The following is a 19,721-nucleotide window of genomic DNA, read 5'->3' as shown; positions in this document are numbered from 1 at the left end:
GATGCTGGACTAGATAGGCCTTTGGTTTGGTCCAGCAGGCCAACGTGGATATTCTTATGGTTGTTTTGAGAAAAGAGCGAACGTAATAAGCTGTAAGACCTATGTATGTTTATTCAAAAGCAACCCCATTGAGTTCAATAAGACTTGACACTCTAGGTAACTATGGAGAGGATTGCATCAATAAGCGTGTGGCGTCAGAACTCATAATTGATGACTTCTTCTTTTGTTAAGAAAAATCAAGCGTATGTAGGGAAACCTAATAGTATTGTTGCCATGAAGTTATAGTTAAGCCTTTAGTGGAGGAGGGGTGCACAGGTAATTGGATTCAACAAATGTATTGTTTAAATTACTACTTTTCAGAATTCAGTGAATATAAAATGTCTTGCTTGTACATAATTTCTAAAGAAATAGTATATATACTTATTAATGAAGTTAGTAACTTCGTTAATCTCATACATTGGTGGATAACAGAAAAAATGACTTGAAAAGTCCCTCTGGAACTGTCATAGCTAGAAAAGATTTATTACGGTACAACGCTATTAAACAGTAACATATAAAATGCCTGAGTGCCCATTTGTATTTGTACCTCCTCCCCAGAAATATGTCTGTTTTTCTAGCAGTACTTGTTCCTTGATGACTGCTGTAGTTTGTGGTGGTGGTCTTCAAGCAGAGCTCCAAAGAATGATGGAAAGTATGTTGTTCTGTTCTTTGCCTAGTGAGATTTGCTTTTTTTAGTGGTATTTTGTTTGTTCAAGCAGTTACGTAAACTGTTCAATGGTTTGATAATTTCCCTTTCTCTCAGTTCATACAAAGGTCTTATTTCTCCACAAACAATACTCTAGAGTTTATCTCACAATAAGAGCTGTTAAGCAAGTACAAAATTAACTTTTAACAGAAGTGTGAAGAAGTAACTTGGCATTTTACCAACAGTCAATAAGTTATAGATGTCTTTGAAGCAGAGGTGGGCAGAAGGTAGATCTGGATCTACTGGAAAATTTCTGAGTGATCTGAAGTAGAGCAGCAAGGATGTCTGACTCCCAATAGTTTAATAGCAGCAACAACAAAAAGATGAATTATACTGCTGAAATGAAGGAGGAGTAACTAGGAGTGGATTTTTGTGTGGAAGGACTGTGAGCTCAGTTCAGGTACTTAAAACAAACTCCTAGATTCAGAACTTTTTGATTCAAAGTTTGTGTCTTTTGCACCTGGTCTGGTTGGTGGATCTCAGGGCAAAAACAAAAGCTAAATCCTACAAGTCTGAAGTCTGCCCTCCTCTATTTAAAAGAATGTGAAAAACCTAATTCTGCAGTTGAGTTAGTAGCATTATAGGCCATTCTTTCAGCCCATAGTAACAGGTCAGTTTTCTGTTAGTGAGCATACAGAAAATCTATAAGCAAGCTACTGTTGCACTGCCCCTGTGCTCCTTTCTTTGCTCATTTCTGCCCCAGACAACACTTCTATTGTTTCATTATTGCAGTGCCTCCAGGAAAAACACTTTTGTGAAGGGCCACTCAGTTTAGCTGACGTATAGTTTTGTGTGATTTTCCTATTACAGCAAGTGGCTAAATATTTAAAAGTGGTTGCATTGATCTGCCTGCTCAGCTTAACTTCTGATGTGTATTACTTGCCTGGTTGAATATAACTTTGAAAGACCCTGCAGTCCACAGACCATTTGAGTCACAGTACTTTAGGTTTAGTCCCAATGATTTCAGTGGGGAAAGTGTAGCTAAATCCAAGAATCCTGTCTGAATTTACAGGCTACTTCACACATTATAAAATCAGCAGATATACAGTGTGTAACCTTGTAACATACGATGAATAAATGCCTTTTTAACTGCATATACTCAAGAGCCGGGGCTTTTACATTTGCATTTTTTCTAGCCCTGTCCTAATCATGGCTCCCTGCATTTTATTTATTTATTTATTTATTTATTGCATTTCTATACCGCCCAATAGCTGAAGCTCTCTATACAGAGTGGTCAAAAAGGCATGTATCCTTGCACTTTAAAGCCATTGTGGGTATATGAAATCTCCTTCTGTATGTCTCTGTTCAGACCCTTAGGTCATCTACAGAGCTCCTGGAGGAGATTAGGTGCATGGCTACAAGAAAGAGAAAGAGCGTTCTCAGTTGTGGTGCTCTGTTTATGGAATGCCCTCCCAAGGAGGCTTGCTTTGTTGTCAATGCTGTTGACTTTTTGGCACCAGGTGAAGACCTTTTTTCCTCCTTTCTTTTTTTCCTCCAGGCAGAGTTTAGCTTTCAGATTGTTTTGGCTGTTTTTAGATATTTTATTTTTATTTCTGTGCTCTTTGTTGTACCTTATAATTTTAGCTGCTTGTAATCCACCCAGAAGAAGTCTGTTATTGGGTGGATTAAAAATACAATAAATAAATAATAGCCACAGTGAACCTACCAGTTTTATGCCATGGCCCTGAGTTATAATACCTTTTTATGTCAACACCACATTTTCTTAAAAGAATGGGAATTTTCTAGCTAAAGTAAGCATACCTTTATATTAAGTGGCAATATGAGCCTTCTCTAATTCTCTTTCTATTAACTAAAGCTTCTTCCTATTTAGAACAAACTGAGTGTTAGTAATTTGTATTCCTTCTATTTTTTTAGGTGGGACCTTAGAACAATGCCAGAATTGCACATTATTAGGCCAGCTTGTGAAATAAAATCTCAACTGCTGTGTCTTCTCTGCAAAATAGCATCAGAAGGGAGTCATTGAATTGGAAAAGCAGCTGGTGCCTGCTGGTTTTCCCTTGCAAGCCCCCATTCCTTTTCTGGTGTTTCCCCAGCTGGATTCCAGATCCATGTTTGCGGGGGGGGTGGGATCTGGAAAATTGCAGGGGGGAAAGCAGTGAGTAGCAGAAATGTTAAGCATCCCAACCTTTGTGTGTAGTGCTTCTCTATGGAAATCACCCCCCCCCCCTCTCTGCTTTGCAAGAAAAGTGGTGGTGATTTGGGGCTCCTTCCACATGGTGGCTGTGTAACAAATATTTGTTCTGGCCTAAGGTATGTGTGTTAGGACAGAGCTGGGAAAAATCTCAGGCTCCTAGAAATCTGGGGGGAAAGTACACAGTATGCCTAAAAATCTGTTGCTGGGTGATTGATGTCTTGAAGCTACTTCCTAGGACTCTGAATTATTTTCAAGCTCTACTTCATTAGGATTTTAAAAAGCACTCTATACTGGGCTGTTTATTTCATATTAAAATGCCTCAAATTCACTTCTCTGTAAAATACGGTTTTGTTTATTCTTAAGATAATTTTGTTCAGTTAAGAGTTTCAGTGCAGCTTTGAGATCCAAAGTCCCACCTAGTTAAGACACTAATAAAACAACTATCTGCTTGCTTTGACAATGGAAGGGCTGTTTTAAGAATGTAATGTAAAGGTGCTACTCAAGATTATCCAAGTTGTTTTGTTTATTTGCTTCATGCTGTCTGATGTTTCTCTATTTTATTGTGGTATTGATAAACTGGATCATGAAAACATTTATACTGCATTGTATCATTCTTTATTATTCTAACTTAATCGGCAATACAGTTCCATTGTAAATAAAATCCTGTTCTGCTTGTGACTGAACTTGAAGCATCTCAGCATCTGATCTGCCATCTGAAAGGCAGTTAATATTTTAAGCACTGTATTATTCCCATGTGCTTAAGCGTGGCTGAGAGGCAAAGCAGTTGAGAAATGTCTCTAAAGCAAAAGATTCTAATGATGAAATACCTGTCCAATTTCTCATCTCAAGACTGACTTTTACTTGGTTTGCACAACATACTTCAGAGACAAAGTTCTTGTCTTTTGGGAAAAGTAACTGCTAGCGTTTTATTTCCAAGGGATTCTAAAGTAGGTAAACAAGTATATAAACATATATTTGAACTGTAAACGTCTTAAACTGATACTTCTGTGTTCTATTAAATATATAGATGTTTGTAGTTTTATTCATTATTTGAATAAATCTCTCACTCACACTCTAAACTAATCCTCCTCCAAGCCTACCCCGGTTTGAATAGGAATACTAGAGTTCAAGAGTCTTATTGCAGCCTAGTGATGCAGGGTGACATGGGTCCTGGTTTGCATGTCACAACAACCCACAGTTAACAAACCATTACAAACATAGTTACATCGTGTGAATGGGACATAGTAGTCCTCTTCATTCTGCTGATGGTGCAGTAACTTACTTGAGAGCTGAATTCAGAGAGGCTTACTTCTGAGTAAATATTGCTCAGTAAGGGTGGGATTGCTGATAGGCAGCAGGTTTCCTTACTCATCTTTCAGATATGCTACTATAAAGTATAATCAGTATTCTTGAATGTTGAGCATGTATACATTTTTTGTCCTCCCATGAAATACGTTTTTGTTAAAATATTGGGTCACAGTTTATTGTGCTAGATTGTCTGTTAAAAGAAATCCTAGGAAGGATTAAGGATTCTTGACATGACAAGAAAATTATATTCTTGATTTGGGTACATGGGGGTAAAGTCAACGTGGAAGTCTCTCTGACTGGGAATACTACAAAATAATGACTCAATTTCTTGAAACGTAGAGGTTCTGCTGTTAACCATTTGCAGTTATAAGTAATGAATCCAGAATTTCCATTTGATGATTAAATTGTAGCTACACAAATTGCTATCTAACACAGAATCTTGAGAATCCTTGGGTTGTATCCAATCAGTCTTCCTCTGCTTATGGAAGCCTCTTAGATCTAGAAGACATTTGAGTCAGCAGAACAGGAATGAGGCGATTTTTGTTGATTTCCCCTTGTGCCCCCCAAATCTTCTGTAATGCACCTCCCCGCCTGATCTTTCTTGCTAAAACCAAAGGTTTTCTTGTTCCTGGCCTATTGGCAAATGAGTTTGTTGAAGGATGTGTCTGTAGCAACTTGGACTCCACATATTATGCCCTGTGGCTATTGATGTGTCCAGAGCACCATCTGGTGAAGTTTTGTTCAATAATATGCTTCTTAATGAAGCCCAAGGATAGAGATTGCTTGGAAGCGTTCGCTCCAACCACCTTTATGCTCAATGCGATGAAATGATAAATTGTGTTATTGTTTATATGTGGATATTTAAGTGTTTGGTTCAGGTTTGGATTTGCTGTGGCCAATTCTTTTATTTTCAGGAAATGGTAAGTAAGTTGGAGGGGGGAGTTAGAATGGTGAGCAGTGTCAATGGTGTCCTCTGATCGGTTGGTTGATTGGAATGGAGAGAGAGGAGGGGGAGTGAGAGGACAGTTTGGCAGTTAGTTAAAAGTTGGGGTGAGAGAAGGAGGGTTGAGGAATTAGTGAGGGTAGGAGAGAGTGAGGTGGTAAAAGCTTGTTTCAAGATAGTATTAGGAAAGTGGGATTATAGGATTTGGAGGTGGTTAGTGTTCCCTGGGAGGTTAAAGGAGGTAGATTAATCTTAAAGTGTAATTTAAAATCTTTTTCTATATAAATAAATTTTGTTCTTATTTTGTTTATCAACGACATCTACTCGGTCATTTGCTTTACGTCAGGTAGACAATACATATGCTCACTCACACACGAAAGGTTTATTATTCCCTCTTTCTTTTAGGAAATAAAGAATAGGGTGGTGGCAGCGAAAGAGAGGTTTGATAATAGACGTCACTGAGGTTGGTGACGCCACACTCTACCTTTGCCCATCTTGGCTTATAACAGCTAGCAAGGTGGGCTTAACCAGGTCATGGTAATTTCAGATGCCTCTCTGGATGAGGAGATATTCCCACCCATACCTGAACAGGCAGTTATTTATTTACCTAATTATTAGTCCTGAAGAAAGCCATGCTGGACCTAGGGGATTTTATCAACTATTGATTGGTTGGTAATATACCCTTTTTGGGGAGAAAAGATTCTTGAGCTGGTGATAGCCAGGCAACTCCAGACACTGATTATCTGACTCCTCACTCTCCTTTATTCCTCATATTGAGTCAGTAGCTAAATCCTGTCATTTTTTCCTGTATAATATTGCCAGGATTCGATCATTTTTGTCTGTCTCTTCTACCAAGACTCTTCTTCATGCACTGGTTATTTCTCGGTTGGACTACTGCAACCTTCTTCTCTCTGGCCTTCCTTCTTCTCACATCAGTCCATTGGTCTCTGTCCACCACTCTGCCGCTAAGATCATCTTCTTGGCTCGCCACTCTGACCATGTCACTCCACTTCTGAAATCTCTTCATTGGCTTCCAATTCACTTCAGAATCCAATATAAACTTCTCCTGTTGACCTTCAAAGCTTTTCACGGTCTAGCTCCTTCCTGTCTCTCCTCTCTCATCTCACACTATTGCCCCGCTCGTGCTCTTCGCTCTTCTGATGCCATGTTTCTCGCCTGCCCATGGGTCTCTACTTCCCTTGCTCGGCTTCGTCCCTTCTCTTCTGCTGCCCCTTACGCCTGGAACGCTCTTCCAGAACATTTGAGATCTACAAGCTCAATCACAACTTTTAAAGCTCAGCTAAAAACTTTTCTTTTTCCTAAAGCTTTTAAAACTTGATGTTGCTCGGACTTTATACTGTTAGTTTTACCCTACCCTGTGCCTGTTTACCCTACCCTGTGCCTGTTTGCATTCCCTTCCCCTCCTTATTGCTTTACTATGATTTTAGTAGAATGTAAGCCTATGCGGCAGGGTCTTGCTATTTACTGTTTTACGCTGTACAGCACCATGTACATTGATGGTGCTATATAAATAAATAAATAAATAAATAATAATAATAATAATAATAATAGATAGGCTTCAATCCATTTTCAGGCTAGGGTTTGGTACAGAGACAACTTTGGTCCTATGCCAGGAAAAAGGCGTTGGTAGTACAGGTTGGTAGACCTCTTGATGGCCCTCAATACCATGAAATGTGGCGTTTTCCTGGGCCAACTGTCTGCAGTGGGATAGAAGGCACTAAATTGATAAACTTTATTTCCTATCTTGATGGTTGATTCTAGATTGTCATGCTGGATGACTACTGCTCTACTTGATACTTTTTATTATGTGTTGTTCTGCAGGGCTCTGTTTTCTCCTCTGCGCTATTTAACAGCTACATAAAGTCATCCAGAGTTTTGGGGTGAGGTCATCAGTATGCATTTTTAAACATGTTGTGTATTTTTTGAGATGACGATCATGTCAGAACATTTGGGAAGTGTGAAAGCAGGTTGGCCACTGTGTGAGCAGAGTGCTGGACTAGATGGACCCTTGGTCTGATCCAGCATCAGGGCACTTCTTATGTTCTTATGTAATGTATGTTCTGATGTTCTGATCACATAATTATCCACGCTATTCATATCAGGCCAGTTTGTAAGACTGAATTCCACAAGCATCTGTACTTTTCAGTTGGAGCACCCCACTTTTAGAAATCCCTTCCTTGATAGGTGAACCTATCTCAGCCGTTATTTTCTTTCAGACTTTTTATTTGCCCAGACCTTTCGATTTTTGTGTTCTATTTATGCTGGATTTTAAACTGCTTGCTAAACCTCTTGGTGCTGTATTTGATTTTTGTTTTGTTTTTGTAAGTTTCTCTGAGAGCCCTGGCTAAAGAGCAGCTAATAAATGTTTTAAATAAATAGGAACCTGGTGTTGAAACCACTGAGATAGTTTTGCAGAAGATCGTCAATTTCATAAGTCATTATTAACAATAAATAGATGCCAAATGCAAATATAATAGGTAAGTTCTGAAGTTCTAAAGCTGTAGTGGAGAGGTTGTCAGCACATCATGCATAGTTCTTTAGGTTGTGTCGCAACAGTTTTCAGTACCTTATCCCGGCCCTTAAATTTAAACTATGTAAAGGAAGTACATGCGGTTGTTTTTAAATTTGTACAAGTTTTCCAATAACAATTTTACATAAACACTTGTGATATTTTGGGACAAAAAACTAACATGGGATAGTTTTGTTTTGTTTTACTTTGGTTTATTAAAAACAATTTGCTGCTGAAATTCAGTAATGCAGCATCCAAAAAGCTACATTGTTCCTTTAAAACAAGGCACTTAGGCAGTTCGGGCTTTGTTTTAAAGGAAAAATTCATATATTTTTGCTGCCACCATGCTGCCAAATTTGGTAGCACAGTGCCAAATTCAGCAGCCGGGGGGTGGGGTGGGGAATTGACCCCTTGACCCCAAAAGTTGCCCACTACTGTTCTAGGGCATGAGAAGAAAATTATCGTGAAAATTGCCCTGTGACAAGGGACACACACACACACACACACACACACACACACACACACACACACACTTGTTTTGGCCCAAGGGCCAAATTGACTGCCAACAAGCATGCTAGGGGCCACATGTTAGCAGTGGGCAAGGCCACCACACTGCTGGCATGTGGCTTAACCTTGTGATTGCCCAGAAGCCATTTAACTCTCTCTCACCCCCAACACACTTTCACATACTCACCCACAGACGCATTAAACGCACACTTCATCTTCTGAAAATGCCACCCTCCTCGCTCCAACTAGGTTTTTAATGTCTCATAAATTTTGTATAAGGATATCCCTTCCATGTAGGAAATTGCATGCACCTGAGTATACACTGTTGCGCGATGTGTGCATGTACCTGTCTTGTGCCATATACACATGATGGGAAAGAGAATTCTTCAAGTGTTTTATACATTTCAAGCGCTTGGTATTTAGGTGCAAGATTAATAAATAGCCTTTCTTTGGGAGATAAATAATGTTTTCCTGCAGGGGGTATGAGAATTCTGATAGATGGGCGATGGGTAATCCTGTATGCCTGTATAAGTATCCCAGCTATATGCATAAAGAATTCAAATGCATAATTTAGAGTAGGGCTGTGCACAGACCGCCTGCTTCTGACCTGATTTGATTCGATTCAAATCCGAATCGAGATTCAGATTTCTCATTTTCCCATAGACTTGCATTGGAAAAAAGAACTGCCTATAACTTTTTCATGATGCAAACATGAAGTTTGGAGACCTTATAGATGCTGTGGGGGTGATCAAATCTGCCAAATTTCAGACAGATTGGTGCAGTGGTATTGATGCAATCATCTGGTAACTTTGCTTTTTTTAGGGAAACTACTCAAAGCAAAGTGCTATAACTTGTTCATTTTTCATGATACAAACATACAATCTGGATACCTTTTAGAGACTGGAGATGTTCATGTCTTCCAAATTCAAGAGAGATTGGTGCAGTGGTATTTGTGTAACCATCTGGTAAAGTTTGCTTTTTTAAGGGAAAAATAGAGGAAGGGGAAGGAAGGGGGAAAGGATTGGAAGAAACACACTAAAGGCTAACCACTAGAAGAATATATGTAAAAGACAAGCAGAAAGAGAAGTAGAGGAAAGAGATAACAGTAAGAGAAGGGGGAAGGCTCAAGAAAGTTCCAAGTACCAACACCCCAAAACACACACCAACAAAAAACCTAAACTAGCCAGCCCCAAATACCCTACTTCTACCAAGTCTACCAAGTCTAACCCACAATGAGCAAGGGTGACGGAAGCTCGATCTCCTGATTGTCCTTAAGCCCTCCTCCACCATTGTGATTGGAGGCTACTGGAGAGAATTGGGAGACTTCAGGAGGATTGGGAGATGAAGCTGTCACTTAACAGCCAATTTGCCCCTCCAACTCCTCCTCCCCCTTCCTACTCTAACAAAAGAAACATTGCAAGCACAGACAGGTTGTCTGTGCTTGGAAAAAATATCCAAATCAATCCGAATCTATTTGGACCATGCCGATTCGCTTTGGACCAATTCAGATCTGTTTTGATTCACTTCAGATCTGTTTCAAAGCCCTCCGAATCACCCCGATTCACGATTCGGATCCGAAGCCATACACAGCCCTAGTTTAGAGGTCAGGATTTACACTCAGGATTAAACTGTCTGCAGATTGCTTGTAGCCTTTCCTAAGCAGCATAGGAATTTAAATTGTACTGGTGCTTAGATGCTTTTGAAACAATTGGTAGATATAGGAATTTCTTTTTTAAATTTTTTGACATTTTTCAATTTAATTCTGTTTTCCCAACTGCCACATCAAATTAACGCCAATTTGTTTTGCTTTTTCATAGGTGCTGGTGAATCTGGTAAAAGTACCATCGTGAAGCAGATGAAGTAAGTAAAATAGCATGTATTTTAGACTGATACACAATATGTATGCAGTCCACTTGCATTACTGGCACAGTGTCTGCATCCAGAGGGTCTTGTGGGCATTGCAAAGAATGGAAAGTGTATGCATCTCTGTTTCCTGTAACATCACACTTGTTGGTGTGAGGAGAGGGGAAATAGAAAGCAGTTGAGCTATGTTAAGATCCTCTGTGGGTGGTGTGCCCAGAGTGCAAATGAATTGTACTCATTTGCTGAAATCCAATGGCCTTTTGCAAAAGTGGAAGTGTCTTCTGCTAGTGCAAGCACCCCACCCACTCCCCTTGTATTTTTTCTGGTTTGTCCTTCCTGCTGAAGACTATGCCACTTTCTAAATCATTTTGAAGGGTCCTTTAATCTTAAGAGGCAACTTTTTGGAGAGCACAGGGCTGTAGAAGGAAGAGGAGGCAAGAAGGCCACAGTTTGAGGGCAGTAGTTTGAATCAAAGCCAATATGTTTATATAGATGTAAGAAATTCTAATTTATTTATTACAATTTTATCCTGCCCTTCCTTCAGCAAACTCACGAAAGTATGCATGATTCTTTTCTCTCCCTTTTATACTTACGACAACTCAGTCACCCAGTGAGCTTCATGGCTGAGTGGGAATTTCCCTGCTCTGGACCTGCCACATAACTGGTTAAGATTTATTTATTTTCCAGAATCATTCATGAGGATGGCTATTCAGAGGAAGAATGCAAGCAGTATAAAGTGGTTGTCTACAGCAATACTATTCAATCTATCATTGCAATAATTAGAGCAATGGGAAGACTAAAGATAGACTTTGGTGAAGTTGCCAGAGCTGTAAGTATGTTGTGTTGATAGTACTGGAAATTATGATAATGTTGATAGTACTGGAAATTATGATAATGAGGTTTTGAAGTACATGTTAACCATGAAATTGGTAGTGGAAATATACATAAATACAAAATAGTGGTTTGCATTATAATGTGTGAAGAGGAGTTAACACTCTGCTTTGAGTGTTTTGTTACCATTACTTTGGTGTTGCCAGGATACATGAAGGACTCTTGCATGAACCTGCCTACACATTATGATCTTCCTCTGAAGTCCTTCTCTGGGTTAATGTTTTGGAGGTTAGGCAGGTGGTGACTGGAAAATAGTCATAGGATCTCTAGTGCCCCATTTAGGGAATGCTGTCTGCAGGGGTTTGCTTGGTGCCTGTTTGTCTTTTCAGCATTAGGCAAAGACTTTTAAATTTTATACAGGCTTTTAATTAACTTTTTAATCCATTCTACGCTGTCTTTTTTCTGCTTTTATTTTTATTGTTTTTAATTGCTTTTAAATTATTATCTTATGTAAGCTTCCCTGTGTGAGCTTACTCAGAGGTTGCATTCAGACAACACGATAGTCAACATTGGGGGAATCAACCAACAGTTGTTTATCTAGGGGGATACTACCCACACAACATGATAGACTGCTGACCGGTACATCTCACAGAGACCATATAACACCGGTCTTAAAGGAATTGCACTGGCTGCCTATACACTTCCGGTCAGAATTCAAGGTGTTGGTAATGACAATTAGGCCCTAAACAGCTTCGGACAGCGATACTTGAGGGGGTCTCTCTCCCTATATATTCTGGCCTGAGACTTGAGATCTGTTGGAGGAGCCCTTCTTCGTGCCCCATCAATGTGAGATATATACTATGGTGGGATGTGGGAGAGGGCTTTCTCTGTTGTGGAACCCCAGCTGTGGAATGCCCTCCCCTTGGAGGCTCAACTGGCACCAGCACTGGCTTCATTTCAGCCCCAAGTTAAGACATGGCTTTAGCCTTTGATGGCTACATTCACAAAACCTATTCATTGTTTTAATTGGTTTTACTGTTTTTTAAATTCTATATTGGTTTTAGCTTATTGATGGTTTTATTTGTTTTTAGCAGTGTATATGTGTTGTTTTATATTGTTTGTATGATTTTACCTGTACACCGCCGTGAAATCCTTGTGATATAGGGTGGGATACAAATGTTTTAATAATAAATAAATAAATAAATAAATAAAATAATCAACCGTGGTGTGGATTAGGATCAGCATTGAGTTGTCTATTAGTCCACGCTGAGTTGACTCACTCATCCCCCGCCCTCTCTCCCCATCAGTCCTCCTGCTAGTATCCCATCAACCATTTCTGCCGAAAATCTATCCTGCCAGCTGGACTAGAGCAGCAGCCAATGCTTGGACCACTCTTGCCTTGCCACTCTGTGGCTGATGAAATAACCGATGAGGAAATAACCAACAGTACCCACCACACAACATGATAACCAATGGTTGTTAAAATAGCCAGCTCTGCATAGTGTTGGTTAATTGCATTGGTTATTTCAGCCAAATAACCAACCTTTGGTTAACAAACTCCCTCCACACAACACAATAACTCATGGTGGGTTAAATAAACAACTGTCGACTATTTAAACCACCATTGGTTATCATGTTGTCTGAACTCAGTCAACATGTTTATTGTGAAATCTTATGGTTGAAGCAGTGCTTCTACAGCAGGGATGATTTGATTAAATCAGATTGATTTAAATCATGAATTAAATTGATTTAAATTTGATCATGATTTAAATAGCTTCTCTGAAGGACTCAATTTTAATGATTTAAATCACAGTTTAAATTGCTAGTAAGGAAGATTCTATTTAATATTTTTAGTAGAAGTACATTATTGGTTAATATAACCTTAATACATATTCAAAAATGTAGGTTTCATTAGAAAGTAGGTACACGCTAAGCAATTATTCTGAATTGTTTTCAGATTAATTTTCAACAAAACAAATGAGATGATAATTTGACTTCCTGTATATCGGTCATTTCTCCCTTTTTTGAGCACAGTGATAGATTGTGGCAGTTTTTGAGAGACCTTAAAATTTTAATTATCCATGACTTTTGATAATGGCATGTTATGAAGGTTGATGAAGCTTTTATTTCAAAAATTCCAGTTTCATTTCCTTAATCTCTCACTATCTGAAAATCCATTTTGTCTGACATTGTTTAACAGTGCTAAGCTACTAGTTTTGCAGCTTTTATTATCTGTTTTTATTGAGATTTTTTATTTTCATAAGCATTATTAATTTTTAGCACTTGCAATTCTTATTGCAGTCAGTGAGTTTAATAATAGATTTGCCTTCTTTCTGATTGTTCAGACTAGCACACCCTGTTATGTGAACTCTGTGGTATGCACCAAATAATGGTTTCTGCAATTAGCAGCTGGCTGTTTTGTTGCAGAACCTTTCAGGGAAGAAAAGACCACTGGTTGTGTGTCTACCAAACCATTGTAAACTGTAACTGAAAAACAGTTTTTCCAATGCTTGAAGTTAAGTTACTGCACATGATAACAGCAATATTTAATTTATCTTTTCCTGCAGGATGATGCCCGCCAGTTGTTTGTACTAGCAGGAAGTGCAGAGGAGGGAGTCATGACTCCTGAACTAGCAGGAGTGATTAAACGGTTATGGAGAGATCCTGGGGTTCAAGCCTGCTTCAGCAGATCAAGAGAATATCAGCTTAATGATTCTGCATCTTAGTAAGAAGCCTTTTTATAGATTTTAAGCACTTTGACAGGTGACTTCATTTTCTTAACCACTCTCATAAGCACTGTATTTGACTTTTCAGAACTGTTATTTATTTTACAGAGTTATTGTGGCACGAATGAGTACTTCTAACGAATTTCTCAAAAGGCTGTGGGGAAGCTCTCAGTGTGAGGATATAAAAATGCATTTCGGCAGAATTCCTTAAGATTGGTAAACTGGAGTGTTAATGGAGGCCTGCCTTTGAAGATTCCATGGATTATGCTTAGTTGATCAAAGCAGGCTCTGGGTCAAAGGAAAGGGCTAAGCTGTCAATCCCAACAACACTCACTTTCGCTATCTGCTAAAATGGAAACTGGGCAATCTGTTTTTAATGGCACTCTTGAGATCTCCCTCTTGGAATTGATGTGCACTGCAGAACAAAGTGGTACTGATCCTTCCTTTTTTGGTAAAAATGTCATCTCACAAATTGTCCATATTTGTTTTGTCTTGACTGAACTTGGGAGTTTCAGATAGTTTAAATCTAACAACTTCCATAGGGGTATCCTACCAACTTGGGACAAGGCTTCATGCGTCTTCTGAAATGGACTCAAGTCCATTAAAATTTATGCCATAGCAAATTGGTTAGTCTTTAAGGCACCATGAGGGTATTTATATTTTTGTTCTCTATTTAGTGAGATTTATTAGAGAGCAGTTTGAAATCTATAGTGCTAGAAATAGTAGTGGGTGACTTGTGGCCCTACCAATGTTTTCCATTTCTGATCAGTCCTGATCAGAGCTGATAGGAGTTGTAGTCCAATAACATCAGGAGAGCCACAGATTTCCCATCCCCGTATTAGAAGCACAAAAATGACACAGGATAATGAGCAGAGATGTATAATTAATGATATTAATTAATAGAGGAACATTTCTTCAATTGCTGCTCCCCCCACTGCAAGCATATGTTAATTTTCCTGCTTCAAGAAAGTGGCTTTTGTGGACCTTACTGGGCCTACTGTTTCGTTTCAGAACTTCTATTAACATTCTTAGAATATTGGGCTATTGCTATAGGGTTGGATCAAGAAAAACAGCCCGTCCTGGCAGCCCCCCTCCCAATTAAACCTTTTCCATGGGCTGAGGCACCCTGCTAAATCGGGTGGGTTATGGCACAGGGGTCTGAGGGTGAAGGGGTCCCCCTGAAAATTAGGTGGAGACACCTTTGGGGAGTGGAAACTCCACTCAAAGGTGCCTCCACCCAGTGTTCAGAGAGGCTTTTCCAGTAGCTTGGGTGTGGGAAAGTAATCTTTTGCCAGCCTCATCCCTCAAGCTTTTCTTTCGATCCAACCCATAATTTATGCAACACCTCTGTGCTGTCTTGACACTGTTTACATTTATTTAACTGAAGACACAACAAAAGAAGCCATTTACACCTGTAACAGCAGTATAAGATTGCCTTGGATTATGGGGCATGTGTCTGCTTAATGACTTACTTTGGGCATTGCTGTGCAAATGCTTTTTTCCACAGAGCAACCCGCTTCTGTGTAGTAGTTTGCCACAATTGCTATGGTGGAATGTGTGATGGAGCTAGGCTCCCTTATTTTTAGGAGAAAAGCTAAAGAAGTATTTTATATATTTGGAATGATTTTTTTTAAAAAAAAATCCAGTGATTTAACCAAGATTTTTGTGGAGAGTTTTAGGATCTAGATACTTTAATTTGTGAATCGCCCAGAGAGCTCCGGCTATTGGGCGGTATAGAAATGTAATAATTTAATAAATAAATAAAATTTGTAGTTAATAAAAAATTCTATTACCATTAGAATCCACTGATGTATAAAAACGTCATAGCACATGGACAAAAAAAAGTATTAATTCCTTGGTGGTCAATACGTGCTAAATCAGCTCTTTGCAGTGCCAGCTGAAATAGAGCTAAACCAATTTTACTCCCACAAAGCTTGCTGTTGAAACCTGACAACACCGTATGCAAATGACTATGCTTTCCCTCATTGGGGGAGTGTAGCATCTGTTTAAATAATTCACTGGTTCTTGTTATCAAAACTGAACTGTTAACTGTTCTCAGGACTTCTTCTTGCATTCTTCTACCATCATTTTGCTTTAGAGCCAGTTGTCCGGAGTTGCCATTTAATTGACTTGCATTTCGGTTTTAGTTTCAGGTGGCTTCTCTATTGCCTTATATAAAAGCAGGATACTGTGCTCTCCTTTCTAATGTGGTTCCATATAGGCAGAAAGGCAAGGTATTAAATAAACGATGTAACAATGTAAGCTACCATAAAATTTTAGTGTTATTTTACATAGATCTAATTTATCTAGTATGGGTTGACAACAATCTTTGTTTCATAGCAGAAGTATTTTTTTTTTCATCACAATAAGTTGAGACAGTAAACACTTCCCTCTCCAAATGAAGTTAGTTAACATCAGAACCCTATTCAAGAATATGTCTCAGCAAAGAGATGGCATCTCAAATAACAATTGTGCTCTTTATTTAAAGCTATCTTATGAATTGGACAACTTCATAGAAACAAGAGGGTGTGGAATGAAGGGGCTGTCCACTAAAAGGTTGAGTAAAAATGTAGTAACTAAAGAAACTGCAGTGATGAAATCCTTCTGAAGTAGGAAAACATAGGCTGGAGCCCTAGTACTATATAGTAGCTAGTGTGTTAGGATTGGATGTAGGAATCCAGTTTCAAGTCTTGTTCAAATTTCTACCCTGAGGACTCTACGTTCTAAAATGGTGATTGGACTAGGGGATACTTTAGACCAAGCTATTGCATTTACTGACTGCTCTAAAACTAGTGAATTATCACGTGAGTGTTGCTCATTGTTTTTGGAAATTATTGAGCCTCCATTTTACAAAGTACATTTTAAGGCAGCTCTTAGTGTAGGGGTCCCATAAAGAATCCAGAAAAGTTCATTGCCTCCAATTTAAATTTGGCTGAAAACTAGGTGATATATTAACATGGAATCGGTGTATAGCTGGAGCTCATTTTCCAGTACTCAACCATTATATTACTGACATGAGATCCTGGCAGAGGAGAATTTTAAATTTTTATCTATTCGAGAATAAGGTGATCTAAGGATAATTCCTGGAGACATCTTTGTTCATAGGAATATATCTTTTATCTGCTCTCTTGGACTAAGAATGAATTTCTCTCTGCTCCCCCCCCCCCCCCCCGGTTAGCTACCTTAATGACTTGGACAGAATATCCCAGCAGAGCTACATTCCAACCCAACAAGATGTTCTGCGAACCAGAGTGAAAACAACAGGCATTGTAGAAACACACTTCACCTTCAAGGACTTGTACTTCAAGTGAGTAATGTGGGCTGCAAGGTGCAAATTATGTATACTATCACGCTACAATTTCTTTGGGGTATGGTGTAAAATGTACTGCTTTTTCTGTATGTGTGATGTAGGCTTAATTTGACTCTGGCTTCATATAATGCAATATTTCTGTTATTAATTTCAGTTCTTATTGGAGATACTTGGTATCAGTTCACTTTTTTATTTTCATTGTTTTATTCTTTTCAGCTGCTTTTATGTTGGGATCACAGATGCAGGTACTGAACCCTTGCTTTACAGGAGCATATATACTAAAAGGATACTGGCTACTGTTTTATATTCTTCATTGGAAGGTTAAAAGATAAAACCCACCATAGAGACTTTCCAATTTGCCATGCATTTATTTTCCTGTGTTGCAATCGGAGCTGAAATTAACGTGGCTCTCTGAATTGTGCATGGCTTTCTCAGCAAAACTGTAGAGATGGTACTAACCAGCCAGTAGTACTGAACATTGGCAGGGAAGCATGCACAGGTGATAAAATGCTTGCCATTAATAGTGCTTGTTGTAGGACAGGAGCTGTGTATTTGCCATTGGAATACACACAGACTGACTTTTAAGTCAGGCGTAGGTGACATACCATCAGGTGTGGATGTCCCACGCCTTTGTAAAAACATACCATGTGGAATGAGTGGGGCTGGCAAGTGCTCACATTTCCTCCTGGTGCAAGATGCCTTTGTGGAAATCAAAGGTTTTAGACACTGTGAGGTATGAACTAGGAAACTGTAGGGAGCCCTGCCCTGCAAGCATGTGCCTATCCCAGTGTAATTAGCCTGGACTAGTCAGTATCCCTTTAAGTATGCATTCCTCACTATTGCCTCTTATCCTTCATGCCAGCCATAAGGATGCACTGAAGCCTAGAACCACCTGCCACAAAGCTAAACAAAAGCTCATTTCAGATCATATGCTCTACTTTAGACTAGTTCTCAAATGCAGTTTGATAAAAAGTTACATTTTTGCAGTATTTTAATAATTCTATATGTAGCTAAATAAGTTACTACTTTTGCTTGGATTTCTTTTGACAAGGTCCACTTGCTTATGGCTTTTAATTGCACTTTTCCAGTTGATTGTGGTAATGTTGATAAATGTTTTGTGAATATATTTTACAAAGATTGAGCAAAATCTAAAACCAATGGAAGTTGAGATTAGGTGGGGTGTTATGTTTGGTTCTGGGCGTTAGTCAAATCAATTACAGAATGACCTCTGAAAAACTATCATAATTGAGCCTCTGTTCAAATATGCAAAATGGTAATAATGATCCATATATATATATAAATATTGAGACAAGGTCTATAACATCCGTATGCTAAAAGTATTATGTGAACGCAGGGGGAAAAAAGTGTATTCTAGTGAATCAAGCATTGGACTTTGGAAACCAAAGTTCAAATCCTTCTCCCTCTACTTTCCTTAAAGTATGGGTGGGGAACCATTTTTCTGTCATGGGACCACATTCCCTCAGGGGCTGAAGTCAGCATGCCTCCTTTTCTTTGCAGGCCTGGGTCTTGCATTGCCCAACTCTGTAATGTCTGTAGGTAAATGAGTGTCCACCCAAGGTCTTCAATGCCAGCGGCTTTGCCATCTGGTGGTTCTATCTTCAAGCACTGGGACAAAGGGCTGTATTGCCTTTTTGTTCAGTACATTACTGCACATGATGAGGCTGTAGCATGTTCTAAAACCTGGAGCCTCTCGAAAGGGGATTCCATTGGTTGCAGAGAGTGACTTATAAGATTTAGAAATGATACATCCTACACAGTGCTTCTCATGAGAAATACAGTACGTAAGTAAAATATAGACAACTTTAAAAAATCTTATGTGGGTGGGGCAAGACCTCACCCATTTATTTATTTATTTATTACATTTCTAATACCGCCCAATAGCCGGAGCGCTCTGGGCGGTTCACAAAAATTAAAAACGTTCAAAGTATAAAACAACAGTATAAAACCATACTATAAAATACAATATAAAAGCTCAACCAAATAAAAACAGCAACAATGCAAAATTACAAATTTAAAACACCAAGTTAAAATGTATTTATAGACTGTTAAAATGCTGGGAGAATAAAAAGGTCATAGAATCATAGAATAGCAGAGTTGGAAGGGGCCTACAAGGCCATCGAGTCCAACCCCCTGCTCAATGCAGGAATGCACCCTAAAGCATCCCCGACAGATGCTTGTCCAGCTGCCTCTTGAAGGCCTCTAGTGTGGGAGAGCCCACAACCTCCCTAGGTAACTGATTCCATTGTCGCACAGCTCTAACAGTCAGGAAGTTTTTCCTGATGTCCAGCTGGAATCTGGCTTCCTTTAACTTGAGTCCATTATTCCATGTCCTGCACTCTGGGAGGATCGAGAAGAGATCCTGGCCCTCCTCTGTGTGACAACCTTGCAAGTCTTTGAAGAGTGCTATCATGTCTCCCCTCAATCTTCTCTTCTCCAGGCTAAACATGCCCAGTTCTTTCAGTCTCTCTTCATAGGGCTTTGTTTCCAGACCCCTGATCATCCTGGTTGCCCTCCTCTGAACACGCTCCAGCTTGTCTGCGTCCTTGAATTGTGGAGCCCAGAACTGGACGCAATACTCTAGATGAGGCCTAACCAGGGCCGAATAGAGAGGAACCAGTACCTCACATGATTTGGAAGCTATACTTCTATTAATGCAGCCCAAAATAGCATTTGCCTTTCTTGCAGCCATATCGCACTGTTGGCTCATATTCAGCTTGCAATCTACAACAATTCCAAGATCCTTCTCGTTTGTAGTATTGCTGAGCCAAGTATCCCCCATCTT

General features: G+C 39.2%; 1 protein-coding gene and 1 non-coding gene across 2 annotated transcripts in view; both read left to right on the top strand.

Annotated features, from left to right (window-relative positions):
• GNAI3 (G protein subunit alpha i3) overlaps positions 1 to 19,721 on the top strand; it is a 36,457-nt gene that overhangs the window by 6,262 nt on the left and 10,474 nt on the right. The window contains exons 2-5 of the mRNA XM_063140596.1: positions 10,006 to 10,048; positions 10,739 to 10,880; positions 13,450 to 13,607; positions 16,787 to 16,915. Coding sequence (XP_062996666.1) covers positions 10,006 to 10,048; positions 10,739 to 10,880; positions 13,450 to 13,607; positions 16,787 to 16,915 — 472 coding nt within the window. The remainder of the gene's footprint in view (positions 1 to 10,005; positions 10,049 to 10,738; positions 10,881 to 13,449; positions 13,608 to 16,786; positions 16,916 to 19,721) is intronic.
• On the top strand, positions 18,420 to 18,555 carry LOC134413487 (small nucleolar RNA SNORA57). Its single transcript, XR_010026495.1, has one exon. It is a non-coding gene; the product is annotated as a small nucleolar RNA SNORA57 (small nucleolar RNA).

Source organism: Elgaria multicarinata, chromosome 1 (genome assembly GCF_023053635.1).
Source record: "Elgaria multicarinata webbii isolate HBS135686 ecotype San Diego chromosome 1, rElgMul1.1.pri, whole genome shotgun sequence".
Lineage (NCBI taxonomy): Eukaryota > Metazoa > Chordata > Lepidosauria > Squamata > Anguidae > Elgaria > Elgaria multicarinata.
The sequence above is the reverse complement of the archived record's forward strand: the minus strand, read 5'-3'. Positions and strand labels throughout refer to the sequence as shown.